Source organism: Homarus americanus, unplaced genomic scaffold, assembly GCF_018991925.1.
Source record: "Homarus americanus isolate GMGI-L3 unplaced genomic scaffold, GMGI_Hamer_2.0 scaffold20465, whole genome shotgun sequence".
Taxonomy (NCBI): domain Eukaryota; kingdom Metazoa; phylum Arthropoda; class Malacostraca; order Decapoda; family Nephropidae; genus Homarus; species Homarus americanus.
The window spans coordinates 7272031-7295497 of NW_024756914.1; the positions used below are offsets into that span (position 1 = coordinate 7272031).

At 48.2% G+C, this 23467-nt stretch overlaps 1 protein-coding gene across 13 annotated transcripts in view; it reads right to left on the bottom strand.

The window, feature by feature from the left end:
• Window positions 1–473: 473 nt before the first annotated feature.
• The window catches only part of LOC121857167 (ELAV-like protein 1), a 113901-nt gene continuing 90907 nt past the window's right edge, over window positions 474–23467 (bottom strand). For 6 of the 13 annotated variants that reach the window (XM_042353071.1, XM_042353069.1, XM_042353073.1 and 3 more), the window contains 2 exons: window positions 10786–10875; window positions 474–7878 (listed from right to left, as the gene is read on the bottom strand). In XM_042353071.1, the coding sequence (XP_042209005.1) occupies window positions 7554–7878; window positions 10786–10875 (415 nt within the window). In that variant the 3' untranslated portion in view covers window positions 474–7553. Of the gene's footprint in view, window positions 7879–9900; window positions 9988–10785; window positions 10876–23467 lie in introns of all 13 variants that reach the window. The other 7 variants (XM_042353076.1, XM_042353078.1, XM_042353070.1 and 4 more) reach the window with 6 other exon arrangements.

The window sequence follows — 23467 nt, forward strand, 5'->3', positions numbered from 1 at the left end:
TCCTCAGGGGAGGGTAGGATGTGTGCTGAGGAGAGAAAGAGAGAGAGGAGGCAATGTGCTGGAAAGGGGAGGGTGTTAGTATTGGAGAGGGAGAGAAGGGTGTGTCTGTTGAGTGGGGCGGGGGGTGGTGGTAGATTTTGTGTGCTGGGGAGGGACATAGTATGTACTGGGGAGGATGTGTGTTGGAGAAGGGCAAGTGCTGAGAGAGGGAGTGTGCTTAGGTTTGGTTACGTATTGGGGTGGGTGGTGAGGGGGGGGGGAGGAAGTATGTGAAGTGTGTGTCCTGGGGAGGGTGTGTGATGGGGAGTGTGTGTCCTGGGGGAGGGTGTGTGCTGGGGAGGGTGTGTGCTAGGGGAGGGTGTGTGCTAGGGGAGGGTGTGTGCTAGGGGAGGGAGGTTGTGCTGGGGGAGGTTAGTACACAGATCAAGGGAAGGAGGAGGCAGAAGGATAGACGGTTAGTAAAACAAGATATAAACATGTCTTGCAATAATTTATTGTTTAAGGTTTCAACATGGAAAAGTACAAATATTGCAATACAACCAAAACTACCTTTGGAAACGACAACAAGATCGATCTGCATCGCTGTGTACAAAAATTGGTCAGGGGCTTCTCCAGCTCAGCCTGAGGTTGTGCAACTGGGGTGGGCTCTGGGGACCAAAGCGGCCAACAACTTATTATTAAAAAATACATTCACCTGGCAGGCAAAACCATCAAGCCAATATCACATGTTTGTTTTTAATGCACTGTTTGGGGCTGGTTTTACTACTATTATTATATTTTGGTGAATTAGCCAACTTGATGAGAATTGTAAGGGAGGCGGCACCCCGTGACCAAAGGGTTAGTGAGGGAGGGTGCTCGCGCACGTTGGTTCTAATTATTTTTATTATTATTAAAAAAACAACAACACCTGCTGGGGGTTATGATCCAGCTCGCTCTTCCCCCAGCGGCCCTCACCCACAGTGCACCAACCCTCGCGGCCTAAAACATCGGTAAATAAATAAACAGCGGTGGAAAGCTCCCTGCTCAACTTTTTGGTTAATTGTTCAGGTCCTTGCCAAAATCACAATTGCCTCATTACGAGTGACAGGAAACATGAGGGCAAGAAGAACGCGGGTGGTGGTGGCATTTTGGGCTGCAGAGCAAAGTTTGGGGCACCTTGCAGGAGGAGGGGGAGGACCAGGATAGGGGTCAGGAGGGATGGGGAGGGGGTGTTTTAAAGAGGTATATGACAAATAGAAAGTGGAGGAAGAAAAAAGAAAGAAGACAAAGGGTGGGCGAGGAAGTGGAGGAGGCAGAGGAACAGGAGAGGCTCGGCCGGTCGGCGCGCCTCCAAGAGCGACTGACAACTCAAAGATAACGGAGACCGGATCCCAGCGAAAATTGAAGGGGGAACTTACATGAACTGGCAAAGAACTTATGATCTACAACTTTGTTTAGTGTCTAAGACTGCTGGAACACAAATACACGACAAAACCAATGGTTAAGTACTTGGGTAATACGAGCAGTACAGTATTCAAACCAAAGTCGATGGGAGAGAGTTTGGCCATTCCAGTTGTGGGCGTAGGGCAGCAGTATGATACCTTCGTGGCCGCGCGCGGGGGCGGGCTGTCTCGGGGGTCCTCGTAGGCTCTGCTAAAATTATTTCTTACTTCATATCTCAAATTACAAATATGTCATCTGGATTTTCTTTTAATTTCCTTTGCGAACATGTGACCAAAATAACCAAAATCCAACCCATGGCTCTACACTCGACAAGTTAAACAAGCAAACAGATAGACTAATGACACATTAAATATAATAATATTAATAGTTAGACTACGGTAACTTATACAGAAGCGCTCATACTATATGCCTGTATATCGGATTATTACTCTAAATAAGAAGAATGATAATTATCAGGAGAAAAGTCTTACGTGCTAAAGATGTCAGGAGACAAAACCCGGGTGTGGGTGCTCTGCTGTCCCCGCCCATGCGCATGGCCTGGTGAGGGCGGCGCAGGCGTGGTGATGGTGGGTGCCAGGGCGGGGGGCAGCGCGTACGACGCCCGGAGGTAATGTAAACCATACACACAGACACCTAGCGGCGGCACTCTACAGAAGCTGAACAGTACAGAAGGAGGTGGCCATTCCATGACATGTGGCGGGGCATGGCGTGGGCGGCAGAGCTGGCTGCCGCCCACTCGGGGGCAACACAACAACCAAAGTGGCGCCTACAGGCGGCAACTGAGTCAGCCCGGGCCAGCGGTGGTCAGGCCCCCGAGCCAAGATGAGCGGCCGGTGCGGGCCGCCCGCCCGCCCTCGCCCCCACCTATCCAGGCCAGATGGATGGGTGGCGTAGGTGGGCGGGTGGGTCAACAACGGGTGGTGCGGTGACGCCGCAGGGAGGCTAGGTGAGGCTGCCTGTGCTCCCCACCACAACGGACTGGTGACGGCAGGGCTGGTAAACAATTGCATATGTAACTAGAATGGCCAGTCTAACACCAACAAAGTCCTGCCTGGTTTAACGGGCAGAAAAGTAAAGGTGGCTGCGTGACGTGGCTGGTCACCGCGGCGACCAGGGTGACCGGGGTCCCGCGGCCGCGCGCGGCGGACACCCGTGCCAGGCGGCGCGCTAGCTGGCGGCTGCCCGACACTATCATCATGTACTTCACGTGGCAAATCAAGAATTGGCGGGTGTGGAAACATACGGCCAAGGCTCGGGTCACCATCCCCAGCGGTATTTGCTCAAAAATTCATCTGTAACACTTACAAAATAGTTGTGCCAGAGATGGTGTCCCAAGGCGTTTTATAATAAAAATTTAGATTTGAAACCACTACTTCTCTTTGGATGACTTTTATTATAATCTTCATAGACTACTCTACAATAAGAGTCGGATAAAAGACATTATTGCATCATTTGTTGTCGAGGTATTCGGATTAGACCCCCAAAGTCGTTAACAAGTTGCAGTTTAGACTCAATACAAACACAGACACAGAGAACATGGAATGATTGAGTGAGAGCTTGCGAAACAACGTGGCACCAGAGAACTTCCCTCCAGGACGCACGCACGTAGACACGCACCCGCCACGGCCGCCCTCCCATCCCCACCCTCGCCGCCCGCCCGTCCGCCAGCCATCGCCGCCACTGTCACGGAGGTAGTGGCGGCGGCGGCGTGAGGGGACGATGCGAGCTGCGGTGCCGGGGGCGGAAAGGGCAGCACTGGTGGGCGGCGGGCGGCGTGAACCAAGCACCAAGACGGGCGTAGCGGGCAGCATTGGTGACGCCTGCGGGTGACGCGGCGTGCAGGGCCCGTCAGCCGGAGTGGGAGTGTGGCGTTAAACCTAGTAGGCTACAACACACAAAGAGGAGAAAAGGTTTACATTACATATACAATAAATCCAAGTGTTGGGAGACATGCGGAGTGTGGCTGTAAGGGCCATGGTGCGGGCGGGAACCGGCGTGGGCGGCCCAAGGCGCGGGTGGTTTGTGCTATCGACGGGTCCCGCCCACGCGCGCGCCCTCGCCCCCACCATCGCCCGGGAACCAATTTGGTTGGGTACACAATCTGGAGGCGAGTAGGAGACTCCGCATGCTCCCTTCTAAGAGGAATAATAATATGAACAATATTCAAACTAGACTTGAATAATATACAAGAAGATGACAAATAGATACAATAATATATTATAAATTACGATACTAGATACGCGGTAAAATGCAAACTGAATGCATCGTAATCGACAAACACATTGACAGACTGGGTTTTACGTGTGCGGCAGCGAGCGAAGTCGGAGTGCCGCACCACCACCACCAGTCGCGCCACATAGTCACTGCTTGTGGCAGAGGGGCGACGGCTCCGACTCGCTGCACCGCCCGCGTTACTAGGGCAGTGTCCGCCCACCCCCGTCCGCCGCCGCCTACTCGGGGGTGGCCACACTGCCAGCCACGTGAAGGGGCGCCGCTAGGGGAGGGCGGCACCGGGGAATTTGCATCCGTAAAGTCCTTCACTCTGTGGCGCGGTCCGGTGGTGGACAGCGGGCCGCACCCCTGACCAGGAACACGGCCCCAGCCAGAGGGGCGGCCCACCTGGCCAAACACTCCGCCTGAGCAGGTAAACTATCAACCGTCCAACACTTACACCTGCGCCCAACTTTTCCTTTGAACGAACATTATTCTGAGATCCAACTGTTAATGCACCTTTGGTTACACTGAGTATAGGATTTATCATGCAATACACGTGTTTACCATCTTAATAAATAAATCCTGAAACCAAAGTCTGTGGGTACTGACTCCCGCAAAAATGTATTGAGGGAGGCAGCGTGGCCGACGGGCGGGTGCTGCGGGCGGCGTGGGCGTGGTTACATCAGCCTCAGGACTTCCCTCACGCCCATCTCTACCTCACATCCCACTCACAACCCGCCAATTCCCCCACAAATTTACTTCCATTAACATTTAATTGTTGCTTACCGAAAATATCCCTGCAGTTCCGTGAGCAAAGGCTTTTAATGCTAAGATTTGTGACTTAAATTCCTTGCCCTGAAATGAAGCAACACAATTCATTTTGCTGGTGAGGGTTGATTAAGTAGTAGAGCTAGCGAGCGAGCGAGCAAGCGAGCAAGTGAGTGAGTGAGTGGGTGGTGGTAGAGGTGGTGAGAGCGTGAGGGAGGCACCGCTGGGGGGATAGTGGCCCCTACCCACCACCACCTATCCCGTGTGGCACCGCCGCCTAGCCTCGCGCGAGTCACCTTTGGGGCAGTCGACTAGAACGCAAATATTTGTGACGGAAAGAGGAATGTATCTGTTCACCTGCGCTTCATTAACATCAAATCTATTCAACAAGAAGTACCATTATCAATATTAATCTATTTCGTTGATTCATTCATAGAGGGATAATATGAACGGGGGTGATAGCAATCTTTCATATATATTCTCAGCATAAAAATACCTTCACAAACTACTTTTCAACAGTCCTAACAACAACTGTAATTACCTCATAGGCAACAGTCCCCAGAGTACAAACCATCTACATGTCCAGCCTAGAGAGACCAGCATCCACACCATCCTTATCTAAATCTTGGCACCGTACACCAAGAAACCCAAAACAGTGGCACCCATCTACGTCAAACCTTTGCCTTCCAGACCCTAAGATATTTTTTGCTCAATTTTTTTTTTTTTTTTACTTTTTGTATGTCCTTGCTTCCTTGATGTTTAAAATTGGGTACATGTGTGTTACATTTGTTGGCCTTCCCAAGAGGGCTTTCAACCACTTAATAATTATAGCCCCACAGACATAATTATTATAGACAAGTGCCGACAACTAGCCTTTGGTACTGTATATAAAAAACTGATAAAACTTGTTAAAACCCTCTATGAACAGAAGAACCACCGTGTCTGTTCTTAACGGGTGCTTCGGCGGGTATATAAAGAGGAGTTCCGAAGACTACAATCTCGGTAGAAAAATATCACCCGTACATACACATCTGACACTGAGTGAAATGTAGGGTTGAATAATCTGATGTGCTTCAGAAAAGTCACCCTTACAAATAGGGTGCGCGAAGGGTGAGATTCAAAATCAGACTGCAAAATTCGGAACTCGAATCACAACACTGCCATCTACATATGCTTAACTTATATCGATTGATGCAGGAATAATAATAATAATAATATTAATAATAATCATTAATTATCATTATCATTATTATTATTGACTTATATCGATTGATGCAGGAATGTTATTAGGGTTCTTTATCTAAATTTCTGTACAAAAATAGACACATTTTCTCAAGATAATCTTTAGGTTTGCATGGAAGTTTCCCTTATCCTTACCTTGACAGCAGATTAGTACAGAAGGGTCGATCGTTAAGTAGTCTTTATTGTGACACCTGCTCGAGGACCACGGCTCGAGGACAACCAGTACTTTGTGTGCTTAACTTGCGCGGTTTTATCCTCAAAAACCCAAAACACAAGTCCCAAGAAGCAAACCAAGACGACCAACTCAACGCAACGGTTGGTTATGTGCCCACCATGACGCCCTCGCCGATGCCACGCTCGCTACTCCTGCTGGGGCGGCATGCAATGGGCGGCGGGTGGGTGCGGCGAGGAACATGGGTGGCAGCAGAGGACGGGGATCCTGTCACCCAGCCGCCCGCCCTCACAGCCGCCAGTGTCAGCCTGAGTCCGCCCACTTATTAACTTGGCAGGAGCGGGCGTGGTGCGGGCGGCTGGGTGGCACCACCCCCTACTGGTGCTGTAAACACACATGTGAACAACTAAGGGACCCGTGCGTAAGCTTCGCCGTGCAACGTGTTAGTGGGGAACTAAAAGGGGCCAAATAAAGTGACAACTAAATAAAAAGGCAAACTCAAATAAACAAACTAAATTTATTTCCCAGCCATTCAGAACTAAAATGGTGATTGACATTTGGTGTATACAGAAATAAAGAAAATGTGACAATCATAAAAGACAAGAAATAAACCTTTTTTTCACATTGAAATTATTGAAAAACGTGAAACTACACCTAGGAAAATCAACCTACGATACATAATTGACTTGAAATAAAGACTAGAAAACTTGCTTACTTTTAAGCAAGAACACAACCTAAAAGAAAAAGTGAGATTCTATTGCTGCTCATTATTGACAAGGTAAATAAACACAAAATACTAAACTATTTTCCTTGACAAGGTAAGAAACAAAATACTAACTATTTTTCCACAGACTGGCAAAATAATTCCGTTACACTCATTTCTTTAAGTGTACATTAGTAAAGACAATAAAAATACACTTAGCCTTAAATATGAGATAAATATCAATAAATAAGAGCGCGTGCTTGGTGTGTGTAGGCAGGGTGGCGCGGGGGTGGGCGTGGTACATGCTCACACACACACGCCCACACCTCCCACGCTCACGGGCCTGCCTACACCCACTTCCAGCAGCGCAAACCCATTCACACAAGGTTTTGAGGACTCGACAACTTGACAACTTACAGTATTAATGATATCAGCGGTGAGTGGCGCTCAACAGAGCCCACTACTGGCCTTAGTGCGACTAGCACCTTGTGATACATCCTCACTTAGCCGACTAGTTCTGCTTTGGGATAATCAGATCATATGACTCTTGATAAATTGTTTGTAGTAAGTACGTTCTAATATACATATATTTGGATGGCGGGGGGCGGGCGCAGAACGACCTCCCCGCGAGGGCGCCTCACATGTAGTGCGGCGGGGGGGGTGTGGGGGCCCAGTCCGGGTAGCAGGGGGCCAGGCTGGTGGTGGCTGTGTACCTCAGCCGCCGGTAGCCCCTGCCGTGGCTGCTACAGACATTCCTGTCGCTGCTACAGCTTTTACTGCTGCCAGTTACGGAGTGGGACACCCCAGGGTCCTCTGGACCTGACTAGCACATGACCCCCATGGTGTGGGCCACGCCGTCGTGGGGGGGCCGTGTGGACCACACCCGCCACCGGGAGGAGACGAGTGACGTGGCGGGCAGCGCCTGTGCTGCTGCCCGCAGAGGGCAACAGCTGTGGCGCCCCCGGGCTGCAGCACCGCCACCACAGCCCGGACGTCGGGTAGCGGCCCACCTTAACTCTTGTGCTTGTTGGTCTTGAACGAAACTTGGAGAACACGGTTGCCAAGCGTGTAGCCGTTCAGAGACTGGATGGCGACCACGGCTTCGTCGTAGTTGGTCATGGTGACAAAGCCAAAGCCCTTACATTTGTTGGTCTGTAGGTCGCGGATAACCTTCACGTTCTGCACGGCACCGAAGGGTCCAAAAAGCTGCCACAGGATGTTCTCTTCGGTCTCTGGCGCTAGGTTATAAACGAATATGCACCAACCGGAACCGTTGAGGGCACTGCCGGGGAGGAGGGAGTTCCCCAGCAGGTTATCACCCGACCCGGGGGAATACCTGCGGAGAACACCATCCCCAGTTAGCATCAAACCACAACTCGTGGCACTCACCCACCACCCCATTCACACTACCACTCTTTTTTGTTAACACTCAAACAGCCTGCTTATATATATATACAAGGAAAATCTGGGTGAGTCTTTTAAAAAGTATTGCAAATATGATGAAACTTATTTAAGGCATATTCTCAAATTGAAGCGGCTGTAATTATGATGATATGACGAAAGTGACGTAGTCGTGGTACAGTCATCCCTCCACCCATGCCGGTGCACGGTGCGCCTGGAGCCTGCTGCTCCCTCTTAGTTGCAGCTGTCACTTCATAATCTTGTTAGTGACGGGAGGAATGATGCACAGATGTAGGTAGGGACTAACAGTGGAGGCTCCAGATGCGCCGGTGCACGTGTCATGCTCGTCAGGCCGCTAGTGGCCACTAGTCGCAGGTGTAACCTCCCCAGTGCCACCAGTCGGAGCTGCCAGCAGGGATGCTTGGTGCAAGCCACGCACCACTACAAACCTTCCACCAATCACCAACTATCTAGCCCTCCACCTTATCATTACTACTTTACATCTACCTCCTAGAAAAAATATCTAAAGAATTTACAAGCAATGTTCCTCTAGCCAGGAGGTAAACTTCTACACTGGGTTATGATCATTACCGGCATTATTTGGGAGATAATTTTACTCCAGCATCATCTAATATTAAAACATTAACCAGCATCAACTCTGTCATTACTGCCAGTATATAGTACATAATTTAGCCTATTCTAAGACAGTCACATGTGTAAATGTTTAATGTTAAATTCAATAAACTAAATTTACGTCTAAATTTGATTTGTTTTTCTAAATTTACACATATGCTTCTGCTTGACGAGGAACTATACAAAATCCTATTCTTTAAATTTTAAAATTAAACAAAAGATGTAGCTAATGTTAGGTTGTCTGGCCAGTCACTAAGTCCTATAGCCCTTAACCCATCTGCCTGTCAGTCACCGACACCCTACTACCACCACCTCTCACTACTGGGCGGTAACACACGTTTGTCCTTGCATTACTTAAGCCTATCTCCCCCCACCCACCTGCTGTAAGTGCCTTCTGTCACTCCTTAGGTTCTTTTAGATCATTTGTCTCTCCATACTTTTCTACACGACTCCATGCTCAATGTTTTATTTTTATATTTAGTGTTAGTCCTGTACTTTCATTTCGGTCATTTAATTCACAGCACAAATCAGCCATTTTCGCTCTCCCACTTTTATTCTCACCATGAGGCTAACACCACCCTTCCTTCTCTGTCACCCCGCCTCCCTCCCCACCCCGCCTACCCACCCACCCACCCACCCACCCATCTTCTCTCCCCTCTTGCCCACTTCTCCCCATCTTCCCTCTGTCTTCCACTCCTCTTGATCTCTCTTCTTGGGTCAGCTTCAGGGCCCCGGTCAGCAGGCGACGATCCTTGGCCCTAACTCGTTCCTCCTACAAGCTACCCACCTCCCTACCACTACTACAACAATTCAACAAAGTTAGTCAACATTAGTGAGTTTAAAATTATAACGTGTTAATAACACTAACATTAAGTTAAAATAACCACTCAATACAACAAAGAGCCTTAGCCAGGGGTAGTTCAGCTTGCACTTGGCCTAGGAGTAAGGAACACTCACTTCAGTTATGCTCCCTGGATATGGCCCAGTCATCTACTGTCAGTGAGTGTGCTTCACCTCGTCTACTGTTATCCCACCTACCTGTTGCTACCAGTCTGTTCGTCGCTGGCCTACACTCTCCTACCTTAGTCCCCCCCCCCTTTCCCAGTGACCTTTTTTTTCCACACCACCGGTGCCCGTGACTAACAAGTGCCCTTAATATTAGACAGTACTGGCTATTAATAAGTTAGCGGCTTGCTGTGTTCGGCCAGAGTTGAGTTTGGAAGGTGTGGCCATTAGTGTACAAGGGCCGGTGTAGGTGGTGATGGTGGTGGGCCGCCCTCCCCCCACCCCTCCTCCCCGTTACTAGGTTAGTCAGTGCCCGTGCCTTGGGTCTGGATCATCATCCCCGGTTGCCATTTGAGGATCGCGACCCCTGCGTGCAGCTCCCGCAGGCGTCCTGGAAGTGGGAACCCTGCAGTCACAACCACCATCAGACTAAAGTCAAATAAAGTCATGCACTGATACAAACTCAACTAGAAATAACAAAACATGCAACACAAGTTTTAACAAAGTTAAGAAAACCGGTTAACTCGTTGTTAATGTGGTTACCAAGAAAACCACCAACGGGGACCCATTAAAACCAAAATCTAAATCATTAGTAGCTACCGCTGCTCAAAGATTTTCCTTGGTTTTGTTGCCACTTGCTCGGACTTGAGATTTGAAGTCAAGCCGCGTGTGGAAGGCGGCATACGTAGGTGGGGGAGGGGGGAGTCAGGGGGGGGAGGGTCACTCAACTTTGGGTTTATCACAACTGGTAATTGAGGCTGTTACTGCAACAGGGCATTATCACTCAACTAAACAAACTTAATTAAATTATTAATACTTTGGGCAGGTTGGACACAAAACCATGTCAGATGTGTGGGGGGGCAGGAAGAGGATGGGAGGGGAGCTTGGTGGGGGGTTGAGGTAGGGGCGCAGCCAAGCGATGTGGTCCGCCGCTCTGCGCCTCATGATTGCTGTTAGTGGTGTTAGTTTGACAGTGGTAGTTGCTCTAAAGTACGGTACAGTCCCAAGCTCATGTCCCAAGCAGACTGTGAGGGTCTCGACGCTGCGCCGCCACTGACGCCGCCCACTCACCCGCCCGCCGCAGCACCGCAACTGAGGCGGGTACGGTAAAGTGGACGGGCGGGGGGTGGGTGGGAGTCAGGGCAGCACATGCGTGTCAAGCCAGTCACGACAGTCGAGTCAGGTGACCTGTCATGGCACTTACACTAACTTGCTTTTCATATCTTGGGCAAGATTTGAGGGCTCCTCCGGCAGTGAATCTATCGTTTTCACTTGAGGGAACACCAAGGAATGTCTGAAAGAGACGAGCAGTCGTTTGATGGTGTGGTCAGTGTGGGCGGCTGGCAGTGGGCGGCGGGCAGTGGACGGCAGCGGAAGGTGTGGTGTTGGTGGTGAGGGACACTACTAGGACCATCCAGGCCAAGACAGTTGCTCTGCCAAGAGTGGCTAATGCGCCTGCTCACACATTACTGTAGTGCAGTACTGAGGCTCTGCTGCCGTCACCACCGCCGCCGCCATCTGCGGACGTGGCCGCCGCGGCGCAAGTGGCAACAGTTTATCCAATCTGCTCTTCATACATCCAGGGTTGCGTTACTCAAAAAGCTAAATAAATAATAGAACTTAAAGCACGGCCACAAATTAAAAACTTAAAACAAAATAACAAAAACAGATTTAACATTAAAATATGGAATTTATTGACAAGATCACTAAAGACTGTACCACAACAAAATTAATAAATTAATGTATGGCAAACTAAAGGTAATGAGAACAAAGGAAAGAGTAACAACCACTGCTGAGTTTAAACAATGAAACATAGGTGAGCAGTATGGAGAGTGGCTACATATGCCAAATGAGATGTACGGGTTACTGTGGGGCAACAAAGCGCCTCTACACAAAACACTCACCAAGTCAACAGTTACACATTGCTTATGGGGCAAGATCTAAGTGTGTGTGTGTGTGTGTGTGTGTGTGTGTGTGTGGAGGTAGGTGGGTGGGTGGGTGTGGGAGAGAAGAAAATAAGAGGGGGGAGGGAGGGGGGGGGAAGGGACTATGTCAAGGTTTACAAGTTGGCAGGAACAGAGAAACGAGAGAAGAGAGGGGAACGAGGAAGAGGGAAAGTAAGAGTGAAAGGAGGTGCAGTTTCATCAACTTGGGTGGGCAGGCAGTGTTGTGTGTAGAGGATGTGAAGATGAGTGGTGGCAAGACACTGATGATCATGTGAGCAAAATCATAGGCGGCCCGCACCAAAAAAGGCTTGGCCACTGGTAAAATAATCTAACTGTCCTTCTGCAAATGCGCACTTGTATCACATATAAATTAATCTGAAATTCTATCAAAATATATCAGGGGGATTTATTCAGTATGAAGGAAGCATTTAAACCTAGCGAGCAGGACGATCGCCCTCCCTCTCATCTGAAATGTAAGAAAATCTATGTAATATAAATGCGCATCAGCTTCAAGAACAATTTATATATCTGCTAAACACGAGCAGACTTACATCATTAGTAAAGTAACATGGGGACTCGGGGGGAGCTGGAGGGAGTATAATTGATCAGATGTTTGGGGGTAATGGGTCAATCTTCAGTACAAATAAAAGATGGGAGTGGCCCCACACACACACACACTAGCCACCGAGATAAGGAGAATAACGAGAAGAAGAAATAAAGAAGACAGGAGAGAGAGAGAAAGAGAGGGGGGGGTAGTTAAGAGGAAATAACATGACAATAATACACAAGAACTGCACAGATTAGATCTTTTAAGACGGCAGAGACGAGACCCAGAGGAATAGTCAGGCATAAAGATTACCACCAAGACGAAGTGACACTGTTAAGAAAGAAAATGGAGAACTATTAATTAAAATGTAACAATACGGAGGAGGAGGATGCATGTGAAGGAAGGAGGAGACATTGGGGGAGGAGGATGCATGTGAAGGAAGGAGACATTGGGGGAGGAGGATACATGTGAAGGAAGGAGACATGTAAAGGAAGAGGATACATATAAGGGGAGGAGACATTAGGGTAGGATACATGTGAAGGAGGACACGGGTGAAGGGAGGATAGGAGTGAGGGAGGAGGATACGTGTGAGGGAGGATACGTGTGAGGGAGGATACGTGTGAGGGAGGAGGATATGTGTGAGGAGGGGTGTGGAGGGAGGATACGTGTGGAGGGAGGATGTGAGGGAGGAGGATATGTGAGGGAGGATATGTGAGGGGAGGAGGATATGTGGAGGAGGAGGATATGTGTGGAGGAGAGTGAGGATATGGAGGAGGAGGATACATGTGAGGGAGGATACATGTGAGGGAGGATATGTGTGTGAGGAGGGTGAGGAGGATATGTGAGGGAGGATGGAGGAGGATGTGAGGAGGAGGATACATGTGAGGGAGGAGTGTGAGGGGAGGAGGATACGTGTGGAGGGAGGATACATGTGAGGGAGGAGGATATGGGAGGATACATGTGAGGGAGGAGGATACATGTGAGGGAGGATACATGTGTACATGTGAGGAGGATGTGTGAGTGGGAGGAGGATATGTGTGGAGGGAGGATGCGTGTGGAGGGAGGATGCATGTGAGGGAGGATACGTGTGAGGGAGGAGTGTGAGGAGGAGTGAGGGAGGATACATGTGATGTGTGAGGAGGAGGTGAGGGAGGATACGTGTGGGGAGGATGTGTGCGAGGAGGGAGGATACATGTGAGGAGGATGTGTGGAGGAGGATACGTGATGTGAGGGGAGGATACATGTGAGGGAGGATGCGTGTGGGAGGATATGTGTGGAGGAGGAGTGTGTGAGGGTGCATATGTGAGGGGATGATCGTGTGGAGGGGGAGGAGGATACGTGTGGAGGGAGGATACGTGTGGAGGGAGGATACAGGAGGAGTGAGGAGGAGGATACATGTGAGGAGGATACATGTGAGGGAGGAGGATGTGTGGAGGAGGAGGATGCGTGTGGAGGAGGATGTGGAGGGAGGATACATGTGAGGAGGAGGATACGTGTGGAGGAGGATGCGTGTGGAGGGAGGATACGTGTGGGGTGTGGAGGGGTGTCGTGTGGAGGGGGGATACGTGTGGGAGGGAGGACATGTGTGAGGGGAGGATACATGTGGGAGGGGAGGAGGATATGTGAGGGAGGACATGTGAGGGGAGGAGGACATGTGTGAGGGGAGGATACGTGTGGGAGGGGATACATGAGGGGAGGGAGGGAGAGGGAGGGAGATAATGTGAGGGAGGGAGGACATGTGGGAGGGAGGGATATGTGGAGGGAGGATATGTGGGGGGAGGACATGTGGGAGGGAGGATATGTGGGGAGGGATATGGGGAGGATGTGGGGGGGGAGGACATGTGGGGAGGAGGATGTGTGGGGGAGGATGTGGGGGGGAGGACATGTGGGGGAGGATGTGTGGGGGAAACAATGCAAGATAGAAAGGGAGAGACGAGAGACTGCATGTAGGGGTAAAACGAAGGACCATGATGGGGGGGGGAGGAGGACCATGATGAAACGAAGGAGACCATGGGCGGAGAGGACCATGATGTAGGGGGGGGAAGGAAGACCATGATGTAGGGTAAATGAAGGAAACATGATGTAGGGGCAAACGAATGAGGACCATGATGTAGAGATAAATGAAGGAGGACCATGATGGGGAAGGAGACCATGAGTGGGGGGAGGGAGACCATGATGTAGGATAAATGAAGGAGGACCATGATGGGGGCGAAGGAGGACCATGATGGGGGGGGGAGGAGGACCATGATGTAGGGATAAACGAAGGAGGACAAGGTGAGGGGGGTGAGGAGGACATGAGTGATGAAGGAAACAAGGAGGAAAATGAAGGAGGACCATGATGTAGGGGCAAACGAAGGAGGACCATGATGTAGGGGGGCGGAGGAGACCAAGGAGGAAATGAAGGAGGACCATGATGTAGGGGGCGGAGGAGACCAGGATAAAATGAAGGAAGAGAAGAGCGGTGGTTGTGTTCGTGTTTATGTCGCCATAAAACTCAAATGCAACTATGGAAGGTCCCGTTGATAAAAGAGATGTATTGTCACTGTGACCACTGACCTTAAGCTGAAACAAACACAAAATGAAGTTTAAATATGAAAGTTGATACTAAAGATAAAGAAAGAGAACGTTATATATATATATATATATATATATATATATATATATATATATATATATATATATATATATATATATATAAAGAAGAATGATGAAAGCAGCAGTTCAAGCCAGGGTGAAAGAGCAGACTAAACTGCCCTCTCTGAAGATGTGAATTACACGAAAGCGCTTGGAACTTGTGTTTTCTTTCTTGTGGTTATCACATTTACCTAGATCATGCACTACAGTGATTTACATATATATATATATATATATATATATATATATATATATATATAAAATTCTCAAAATAAAAGAATGGGTGTGGGAAGTACTCGAGAGGTGTACACGGGTCGACATGAAACGGAGAGATGTATGTTGGTATTGAGGAGTCAAGGAAATGGCGAGTGTTAGACCAAGGACATAAGAGGGGAGAAGTGGGCACAGGCGCATCCCGAGGTGGACACGGGAGAAGTAGGAGAAAGTGGGTAAGGAAGAAGGAGAAGCAACATAACAGGTGATATGCTGACACAACACACACACACACACATGGGACACAATGGGTTCTCGCATAAACACTACTATACTAATATTAAGAAGGCTGCTGGGCGGTACTAGTGAGCAGAGAGTGAGGAGTAACATTTGGAAAAGTGCCACAGAATAACGTGCCGAGTTGGGGGCGGGGTCTGTCATAGTACAATGATGGGGAGTTGGGGATAATATGACAGTGATAAGAGTTGGGGAAGGTGCAATAAAACTATGTTCGGCAGTAATGGTGCCACAGAACAATGATAGCCCTCTCGGAAAATGCCACAGAACGAGTAGGAATTGGAAATGGTGCCACAAAACACTGGAGGGGATGGGGAGTACTACAGAACGATGGAGGATTTGGCTATAGTGTTTCAGATCAATAAGGGGAATATACGAGTACAACAGTGCCATAAAGCAATGAAGGTACTGGGATAGTGCAAGGGAATGGTGGGTGGGAGAGAGGATTGCCAGGAAACATGATGAGGCAGCCATCATGACACCGGACTAGAGGTCGGGGTAATTGTGTGGGTCTAAGAGGAGATCCAGAGAGGGAGAAAACCGTGCGTAGGTAGGTGACATACTGCAGGTGGCAAAGTGGTGATGGCGGTGCGGGTTGACTAATCAAAGGTTCAGCTACAGCAGCTAAAATACTTCTCTTTAGAGACTGCAGTAAAACATATGTAAAAAGGACTGAGGTGTGTGTGTGTGTGCTTAGGGCTGGGAGTGAGGAGGGGTGGTGGTGGTGGGTAGTAGAAGATGAGGTGTGTGTGGTGGTGAGATGGAGGGTGTGTGGTGGTGGGAAGATGGAGGGTGGTGGTAGGTGGATGGGTGGTGGTGGTAGAGGATGGAGGTGGTGGTGGTGAGGATGGGAGGTGTGTGTGGTGGTAGAGGAGGAGGTGGTGTGGGAGATGGAGGGTGGTGGTGGTGGTAGAGGATGGGAGGGGTGGTGGTGGTAGAGGATGAGGTGTGGTGGTGGTGGTGGGAGATGGAGTGGTGTGTGGTGGTGGTGGTGGTAGAGATGGGAGGGTGTGTTGGTGGTAGAGGATGGGAGGGTGGTGTGGTGGTGGTGGTGGTAGAGATGGAGGTGTGGTGGGTGTGGGGAGGATGGGAGGTGGTGGTGTAGAGGAGGGAGGTGTGGTGGTGGTGGTGGTGGTAGAGGATGGGAGGGTGTGTGGTGGGATGGAGGTGGTGGTAGAGATGGGAGGTGTGTGGTGGTGGTGGTGGTAGAGGATGGGAGGGTGGTGGGTGGTGGTGGTGATGGGAGGGTGGTGGTGGTGGTGGTAGAGGATGGGAGGTGGTGATGGGAGGTGTGGTGGTGGTGGTGTACAGGATGGAGGTGTGTGATGGGTGGTGTGGTAGAGGATGGAGGATGTGGCGGTGGTGGTAGAGGATGGAGGTGTGTGGTGGTGAGTGGTGTGTGGTGGTGGTAGTGTGGGAGGGTGGTGGCTGAGGATGAAGGGTGGTGGTGGTGGATGGGATGTATGTGGTGGTGGTGGTAGAGGATGGGAGGGTGTGTGGTGGTGGTGTGGTGAGGAGGGTGTGTGGTGTGAGCAGGAGGATGGGAGGGTGTGTGTAGTGGTGGGAGGTGTGTAGAGGATGGGAGGGTGTGTGGTGGTGGTAGAGGGTGTAGTGTGGTAGTGTAGAGGGTGGGGAGAGGTGGAGAGATATAGGTGGGGAGGGTGGTGGTAGAGGAGGGAGAGTGTGGTGGTAGAGGGTGGGGGTGGTGGTAGAGGATGGGAAGGTGTGGTAGTGTGTAGAGGGTGGGGGAGAGTGGCGGAGGAGAGTAGGTGGGAGGGTGGTGATAGAGGATGGGAGAGTGTGTGTAGAGTGTAGTGGTGATAGATGGTTGAGGAAGGAGCTGCCAGCGAGTGTTGACGTAAGGTTGTCAGTAAACTGACATACCGGCACGTTGCTGGACTAAAGTGTTTACCTGTACTGACATCTCAACGGGCCAAAACTCATGATCAGGTAAGCTTCGTGTTAATCTACACCAATATTCATTTAAATTATGACGTGACAGATGGATCCAGTATACCCCCCGAAATCATTAAGTGACCTTAATAGAGAAATAAGCCACTAAACTATCCTCAATGCAGGAGATAAAGCGGACAAGTTAGGCGGTCTGTGACAACAACACTCGCCAACTTTATCTTCACTTGCACTAATTTGATACGTCTTACACGGCGCAGTCAAGAAATAAGCCACCCGCACCAACACTTTACTCAAAACTTGTTGAGCAAACTTGGAGCTAAGTAATGGTGCAACAATGAACAAAAACTGGAGACCTTGTTCAGGGAGTTCTCGCAGTGTTGTAATGGTAACACACCCCGTTACGGCGTGTTTAAGTAAAGCAATGAGGCCAAAACCTATGACTGGGAAGCCCACGTTGAATGCTTAGCGGCGGTGCTATTATGGTTTGAAATTTTAAATATAAAATGACGCTATGTAGCACCACCGCACGTTAAATCCAGATAACTCCGGTAATGATGGCACTATTACAAAGGATACATTCGTTAAAACTTCCTGCTACTCTGCAACAGTACATTACCAGAGTCCATAAGTTGGGCTGCTGATACGGCACCAAAATGTACGAGTCATAATTCCATTAATAAGATGAAGCAAGCTTAAGAGGGTCTGATGTAAGAAAACTGACAGTTGCTTGCAGAGCCTGGATAAATGTCGTCCCTTCTGCATAATAACGAAGACCACATTTTCTGCCTGGTTCTGGGAACTTACTGACATCAACACAGGAAGAAACAGGTACATGGGGAGAAGTGCAGGAACAAGAGAGGGGGGGACAAAGAACAGGGCGGATACAAGTGAGAAAAAAGAAAATAAACAAAAGAGGGCGAGTACAAATAAAACAGGGTTGGAACAAGGAGCAAGGCAAGCAAGGAGCAAGGTGATACAAGAAATTATAAAACTAAGCCTGGTAATGAAAATGTCTAGCGGAAATAAACACAAAAAATGCCTGAAATGAATAAAACTCTACACGTGGCAGGAAAATGTTAGCATAAAATACCCAATTATGCAAACGTAAGGAAAAATTTAAAAGGAAACAGTAAAGTGTATGTAATATACGACTAGGAAAATACCTGTAGGAAATAAGAAATTGTCTAACAGGAAAAATGTTCAAGAAATATTAGAAAGGCTGTAGAAAATAGGAAAAGTGTACAAGGAAATAGGAAATGTGTACAAGGAAATAGAAACTGTGTACAAGAAATAGAAATGTGAACAAGGAAATAGGAAATGTGTACAAGGAAATAGAAACAAAAGGGAAATAGGGAATGAAAGAAAAAGTCTGCAAGGAAATAAGAAAGTTCTGCAACAGGAATATTGCCATGGAATGAATTTTACCCAAACGTGTTACAGGAGGAAAAAAGTTGACAATGGAAGAGGGACACAGAATAAATAATGGGGGGCACAAACAGGAGAAGGATGGAGGGAGGGGGACAAGGAAGACAAAACAGGGGGGAGGGGGGAGGTTCACGGCACAAACATGGGAGGAAGACAAAAAGGAGGAGGAGGGGAAACACAAACAAGTGGAGAAAAAAATTAGGGGATGAGGAAAGATGCAGGTAAGGGAGAGGGAAGGAGTACAAACAGGTGGGGGGAAAGTGGGGACAAAGAGGGTGGACTGGAAAGGGAGTGGGGTGCATGTTCTTCTCCATGGGTTAACCGTAATGAGAGGAGAGTCTTACATGAGGTTTGACGATAAAAAAAAAGAGGGAGAGACAAAAATATTTAACAATAGGGGGGGAAAAACAACTAGGACATTTATAAAGGAAGAAGAGAGGAGGAGGAGGGGAGGAAGAGAGAGGGATGGGGGAGGAGGGGATGGGGGAGGAGAGGGGAGGGGGGGAGGGAAAGAGGGGAGGGGGAAAGGAAGAGGAGAGGGGGAGGTGGGGAGGAGAGAAGGGGAAAGGGAGATGAGGAGGAGAGGGGGGGAAAAGGAGATGAGGGAGAGGTAGAGGGAGAGGAGGAAGGAGAAAGAGAGAGGAAGAGAGGGGGGAGAAGACGACCTAAGAACAAAAGCTTAAAATATAGGAAAAGGTCGGAACAAAATCTAAGAAGGATGAAGACAAAAAGATGTACAGTAGAGTATACAAACTTTTCACGGACGAAATAGTGACAACAGGTAAAAGGAATGTCTCTGGGAAGAAGGAAGTGAAAGGAGGAAGAAGGGAAAATGAAGGAAAGGAAGGAAAAAACGGAAAAAAGGAAGGTAAAGAGAAAGGAAGGAAAATGAAAGAAAAAGGAAAGAAGGAGGAAGGAAAAGAAGAGAAATGAAGGAAAAAGAAGGAAGAGGTAAAACAAAGAACACATGAAGGAGGAAGAGGCACACGTTAGAAAATGTTCAGGTAAAAGGAGACAAAGATCCAGCCGGAATTAACTCCCTAAAGTTAAAAAAGGAAAAATAAGAGCCAGAGGTTAAAATGTGTTCTGGGGGGACACAAAGATGAGGTTGACAAACACAAATCGGGGTTGAGGGTAAAATAACTTGGAAGTAAGATGTGTACTGAATGGTTTTAAGAGAAGGTTCAATACTGATGAGATATATACCGGACGCTGTTATAGGACCTGGGAGTGGATAGCTGTAGAGAATAGGACTTGACGTTATGTAGACAGACAGGATAGTAAAGATCAACACTGCTGTAGAAAATTGGATTATTTATCACCCAATTTTTGTACAAGAGTAAAGCAATTGTCTGCGGGTTTTTTCCCACAACAGAAAATGTAAAAAACTCAGAAGAATTATATATATATATATATATATATATATATATATATATATATATATATATATATATATATATATATATATATATGACGGGGAGGCTTGAGCTATGGATGAAACCTTTGTTAGTAGTGTCGGGATGTGGGTTAAAACATGACAGGGATTCGAGGGTATGGGACGCACCTGTTTCATACTGGTTTTAGACGAAGCTTATACACAGTACTGGGGACAAACTCATCCCTGTATCGGTAGTCTTGGAATAGCTTTATTCGGATCATGTGAGGAGGTGTATATGACGGAAGCAGCAGCAGCACAGTGACATGAATGGACAGTAAGCGTCGGTATTATTATGGTACACACAACCAACTGATCCATAGAGTTCCTGACAGCATGGCAATGTATTACAGAGGATGAAGTCAGGCAAACTATCACATACCAAATATTGATAAAACAATTGTGCATTAACGTATGATTTCTCTCAACTGATAATTACCGATTTTTTTTTATCACGTATTAAATTACAGGACAGAAAAAGTCAAATATAAAAACTACCAACACACGTTACGAGAGTTTAACTTCTTTAACACACTACACCTCCCATCCTTCCTTCAGTCTTCCCTGGGTGGAGGCAACAACAATGAACACCACAACAACTGGCGTTCATCTTACATTCTAATGCTTACAATAAACTCATTCCAATACGTAAAATATAGTTCATTTTAGGTGTGTGTGTGTGGTACCTGGAAATTGTCTGTCTGTGGAAACCTTTAACTATGATTGTAATGTCACGTGTATCACCTACGATCAAAACAAAACGTCAATGTAAATTAAATGACAAAGGTAACACATGCCACGTCAAGGTATCTCACAGGTGATGTTGAATGCGATAACTGAACGCCTCATTCTGCAACACATACACACACCTAACAAGACGCCTTCAACATATTATGACTTAACAACGGCAAATAGTCTCAAAGGGATTAAGCACGTCGGCACGCGTCTACTTGTACAGTATTGCATTACAGGCCGCTTCATTATATAAGCAATGTGTAACAACCATAACATCAAATGCTCTAATACCTCCTGAAGTTAAACTGTGAGTGTCAATACGGCTGCTGCTCCTATGTATAATATTTACGCTACTAAAGACACCCAGGCTAATAGGTACAGTCCATGAACGTGAGATAGTGTGTGTGTGTGTGTGTGTGTGGTTGAGGGTTTTGAAGGCATCATGACAAAACGCCAAAATCATCCAGCCCGTTAACTTCGCTCCGTATATACTGTAATGATATATCTTACATTAACTTGCAAGAACCTCGCTTGGCCTACTGCTAACACTTATGAAACTTGGTAGGAAAAGGGGGGGGGGAGGCAGGGGGGGACAGGAGATGGGGGAGGTCAGGAAGGGGGAGGTCAGAGGGAGTCAGAAGGGGGGGAGAGGGAGAGAAGGGGGGGAGGAGTCAGAAAGGGGGAGGGAAGGGACAGGAGGGGGGAAGGAGTCAGGAGGGGGAAGGAGAGGGAGGGGGGGGAAAAGGAGTCAGGAAGGAGGGAAGGGATCAGGAAGGGAAGGGGAAAGGAGTAGGAGAAGGAGGGAAAGGAGTCAGGAAGGGGAGGGAAAGGAAAGAAGGGAGGGAAGGGGGGAAGGAAGAGCCAGGGGAAGGGAAGGAAGTCAGGAAGGGGGGGAAGGAGGAGGGAAGGGGGAAGGGAAGGAGTCAGGAAGGGAGGGAGGAAGGAAAGGAGTCAGGAAGGGGGGAAGGAGGAGTAAGGAAGGGGGGGGAGGAGTCAGGAAGGGGGGGGAGGAGGGAAAGGGGTAGGAAGGGGGGAAGGGGAGGGAATCAGGAAGGGGAAGGAGGAATCAGGAAGGGGAGGGAGGGAGGAAGGGAGGGGGGGGGGAGGGGAAGGGAGGAACAGGAAGGGGGAGGGAGGGGAAGGGGGAGGAGGGAGGAGAGAAGGGGAGGAGGGACAGAAGGGGGAGGGAGGAGTGGGAAGGGGGAGGAGGAGTCAGAAGGGGGGGAGGGGGGAAGGAGGGAAGGGGGGGAGGAGGAGCCAGGGGGGGAGCTGGAAGGGGGGAGGGAGGGAGGGGAAAGGAGGAGGGAAGGAGGGAGTCAGGAAGGGGAGGGAGGAAGGAGAGCTGGGGAGGAGTCAGGAAGGAGTCAGGAATGGAGGAAGGGAGGAGGAAGGGGAGGAGGAAGGGGAGGGAGTCAGGAAGGGGGCAGGAACAATCGGGAAGAGGGGCAGCAGTCACGATGGAGGGAAGAGAAGGAAAAACACCGAAGTATAAAAATATACGAGGGACGAGAGAAGACTGGGAGAATAGAGTAAGACTTTCTTGACTGCCCATTATATATCAAAAATAGCTCATTATTTATTCAACTTATCATCAAACTATTAAACACTGGTAGTTTATGTATGTGGGGGGGGGAGGGGGATTGGGGGGTGACATCATCTGGAACCATTCTAAACTATCCCAAAACTACAGGCACTTCAGAAACTATCGCGCAGGACCACTCTTCCTCTGACACACATTTTAGTATAAATTCAGTAGCGTACAATTCCAATTTTTTTTTTTTTTTGTACTTTGTAGAATTCAATTTCATGTAAGTGTGTGCACCTGACAGTCTTGGGTGTTTTACCAATATTTAGCAAGACATCTTGTTCCAATACGCCGTGAATTTAATACACAAGTGCACCAAATGTATTGAAGTTATTAAAGTGAAGGATAAGCATGGCAGTATTGGCGGTTTTTGTCTTTTATAATACCCTCGCCCTTCATGCGCGGAAAAAAGGAAAGTTTTACCCTTACTCCACGTTATTTCATACACTGAATTTCATGGATGAGAAAAGTAAATTAAAGTTTTGGCGAGCCCAGAGTCCCTGCCCATAAAAGCTGGGGGGTGAGGGCGAGGGAGTGTGGCTGCCTGGAATTCCAGAAGCCAGAGAGGTGGGCGAGCAATCTGCTGAATTTTACACCATTCTGCCGCACTAAATACAATTCTTTTCTCCATTTCATAATCAACCTTGACGATTATTCATTTTTTAAAGAAGCTTGAGCCACCACCAGTGTTATTAAGCACCTTTCACTTCGTGTTTATGATGATGGCCACGAGGCACTGGACTGCTGCCAACTTCTACAGATTCCTCTATTTATAAAACAAATTTAACCAAAAGATTCTTGGTGCAGTACCCCACGGGATACAGTGACCGATTATATATATATATATATATATATATATATATATATATATATATATATATATATATATATATATATATATATATATATATATATATATATATATATATATATATATATATATATATATATAAACACGGTAAATGAGGGAGGGGGAAATTCACCATTGACTTGGGAAAAGGCACCAATAACCATTCCTTGGGACGGGACTGCGAGGTCAACAATCATCTCTGGAGAGGAGGAACGGGACCCGAATCATCCCCGAGGTGAGGGAATGAAACCACACTAAACTCTGAGGGAAGAGACAACAATCACCTCTGGGTACAATAGAGAAGT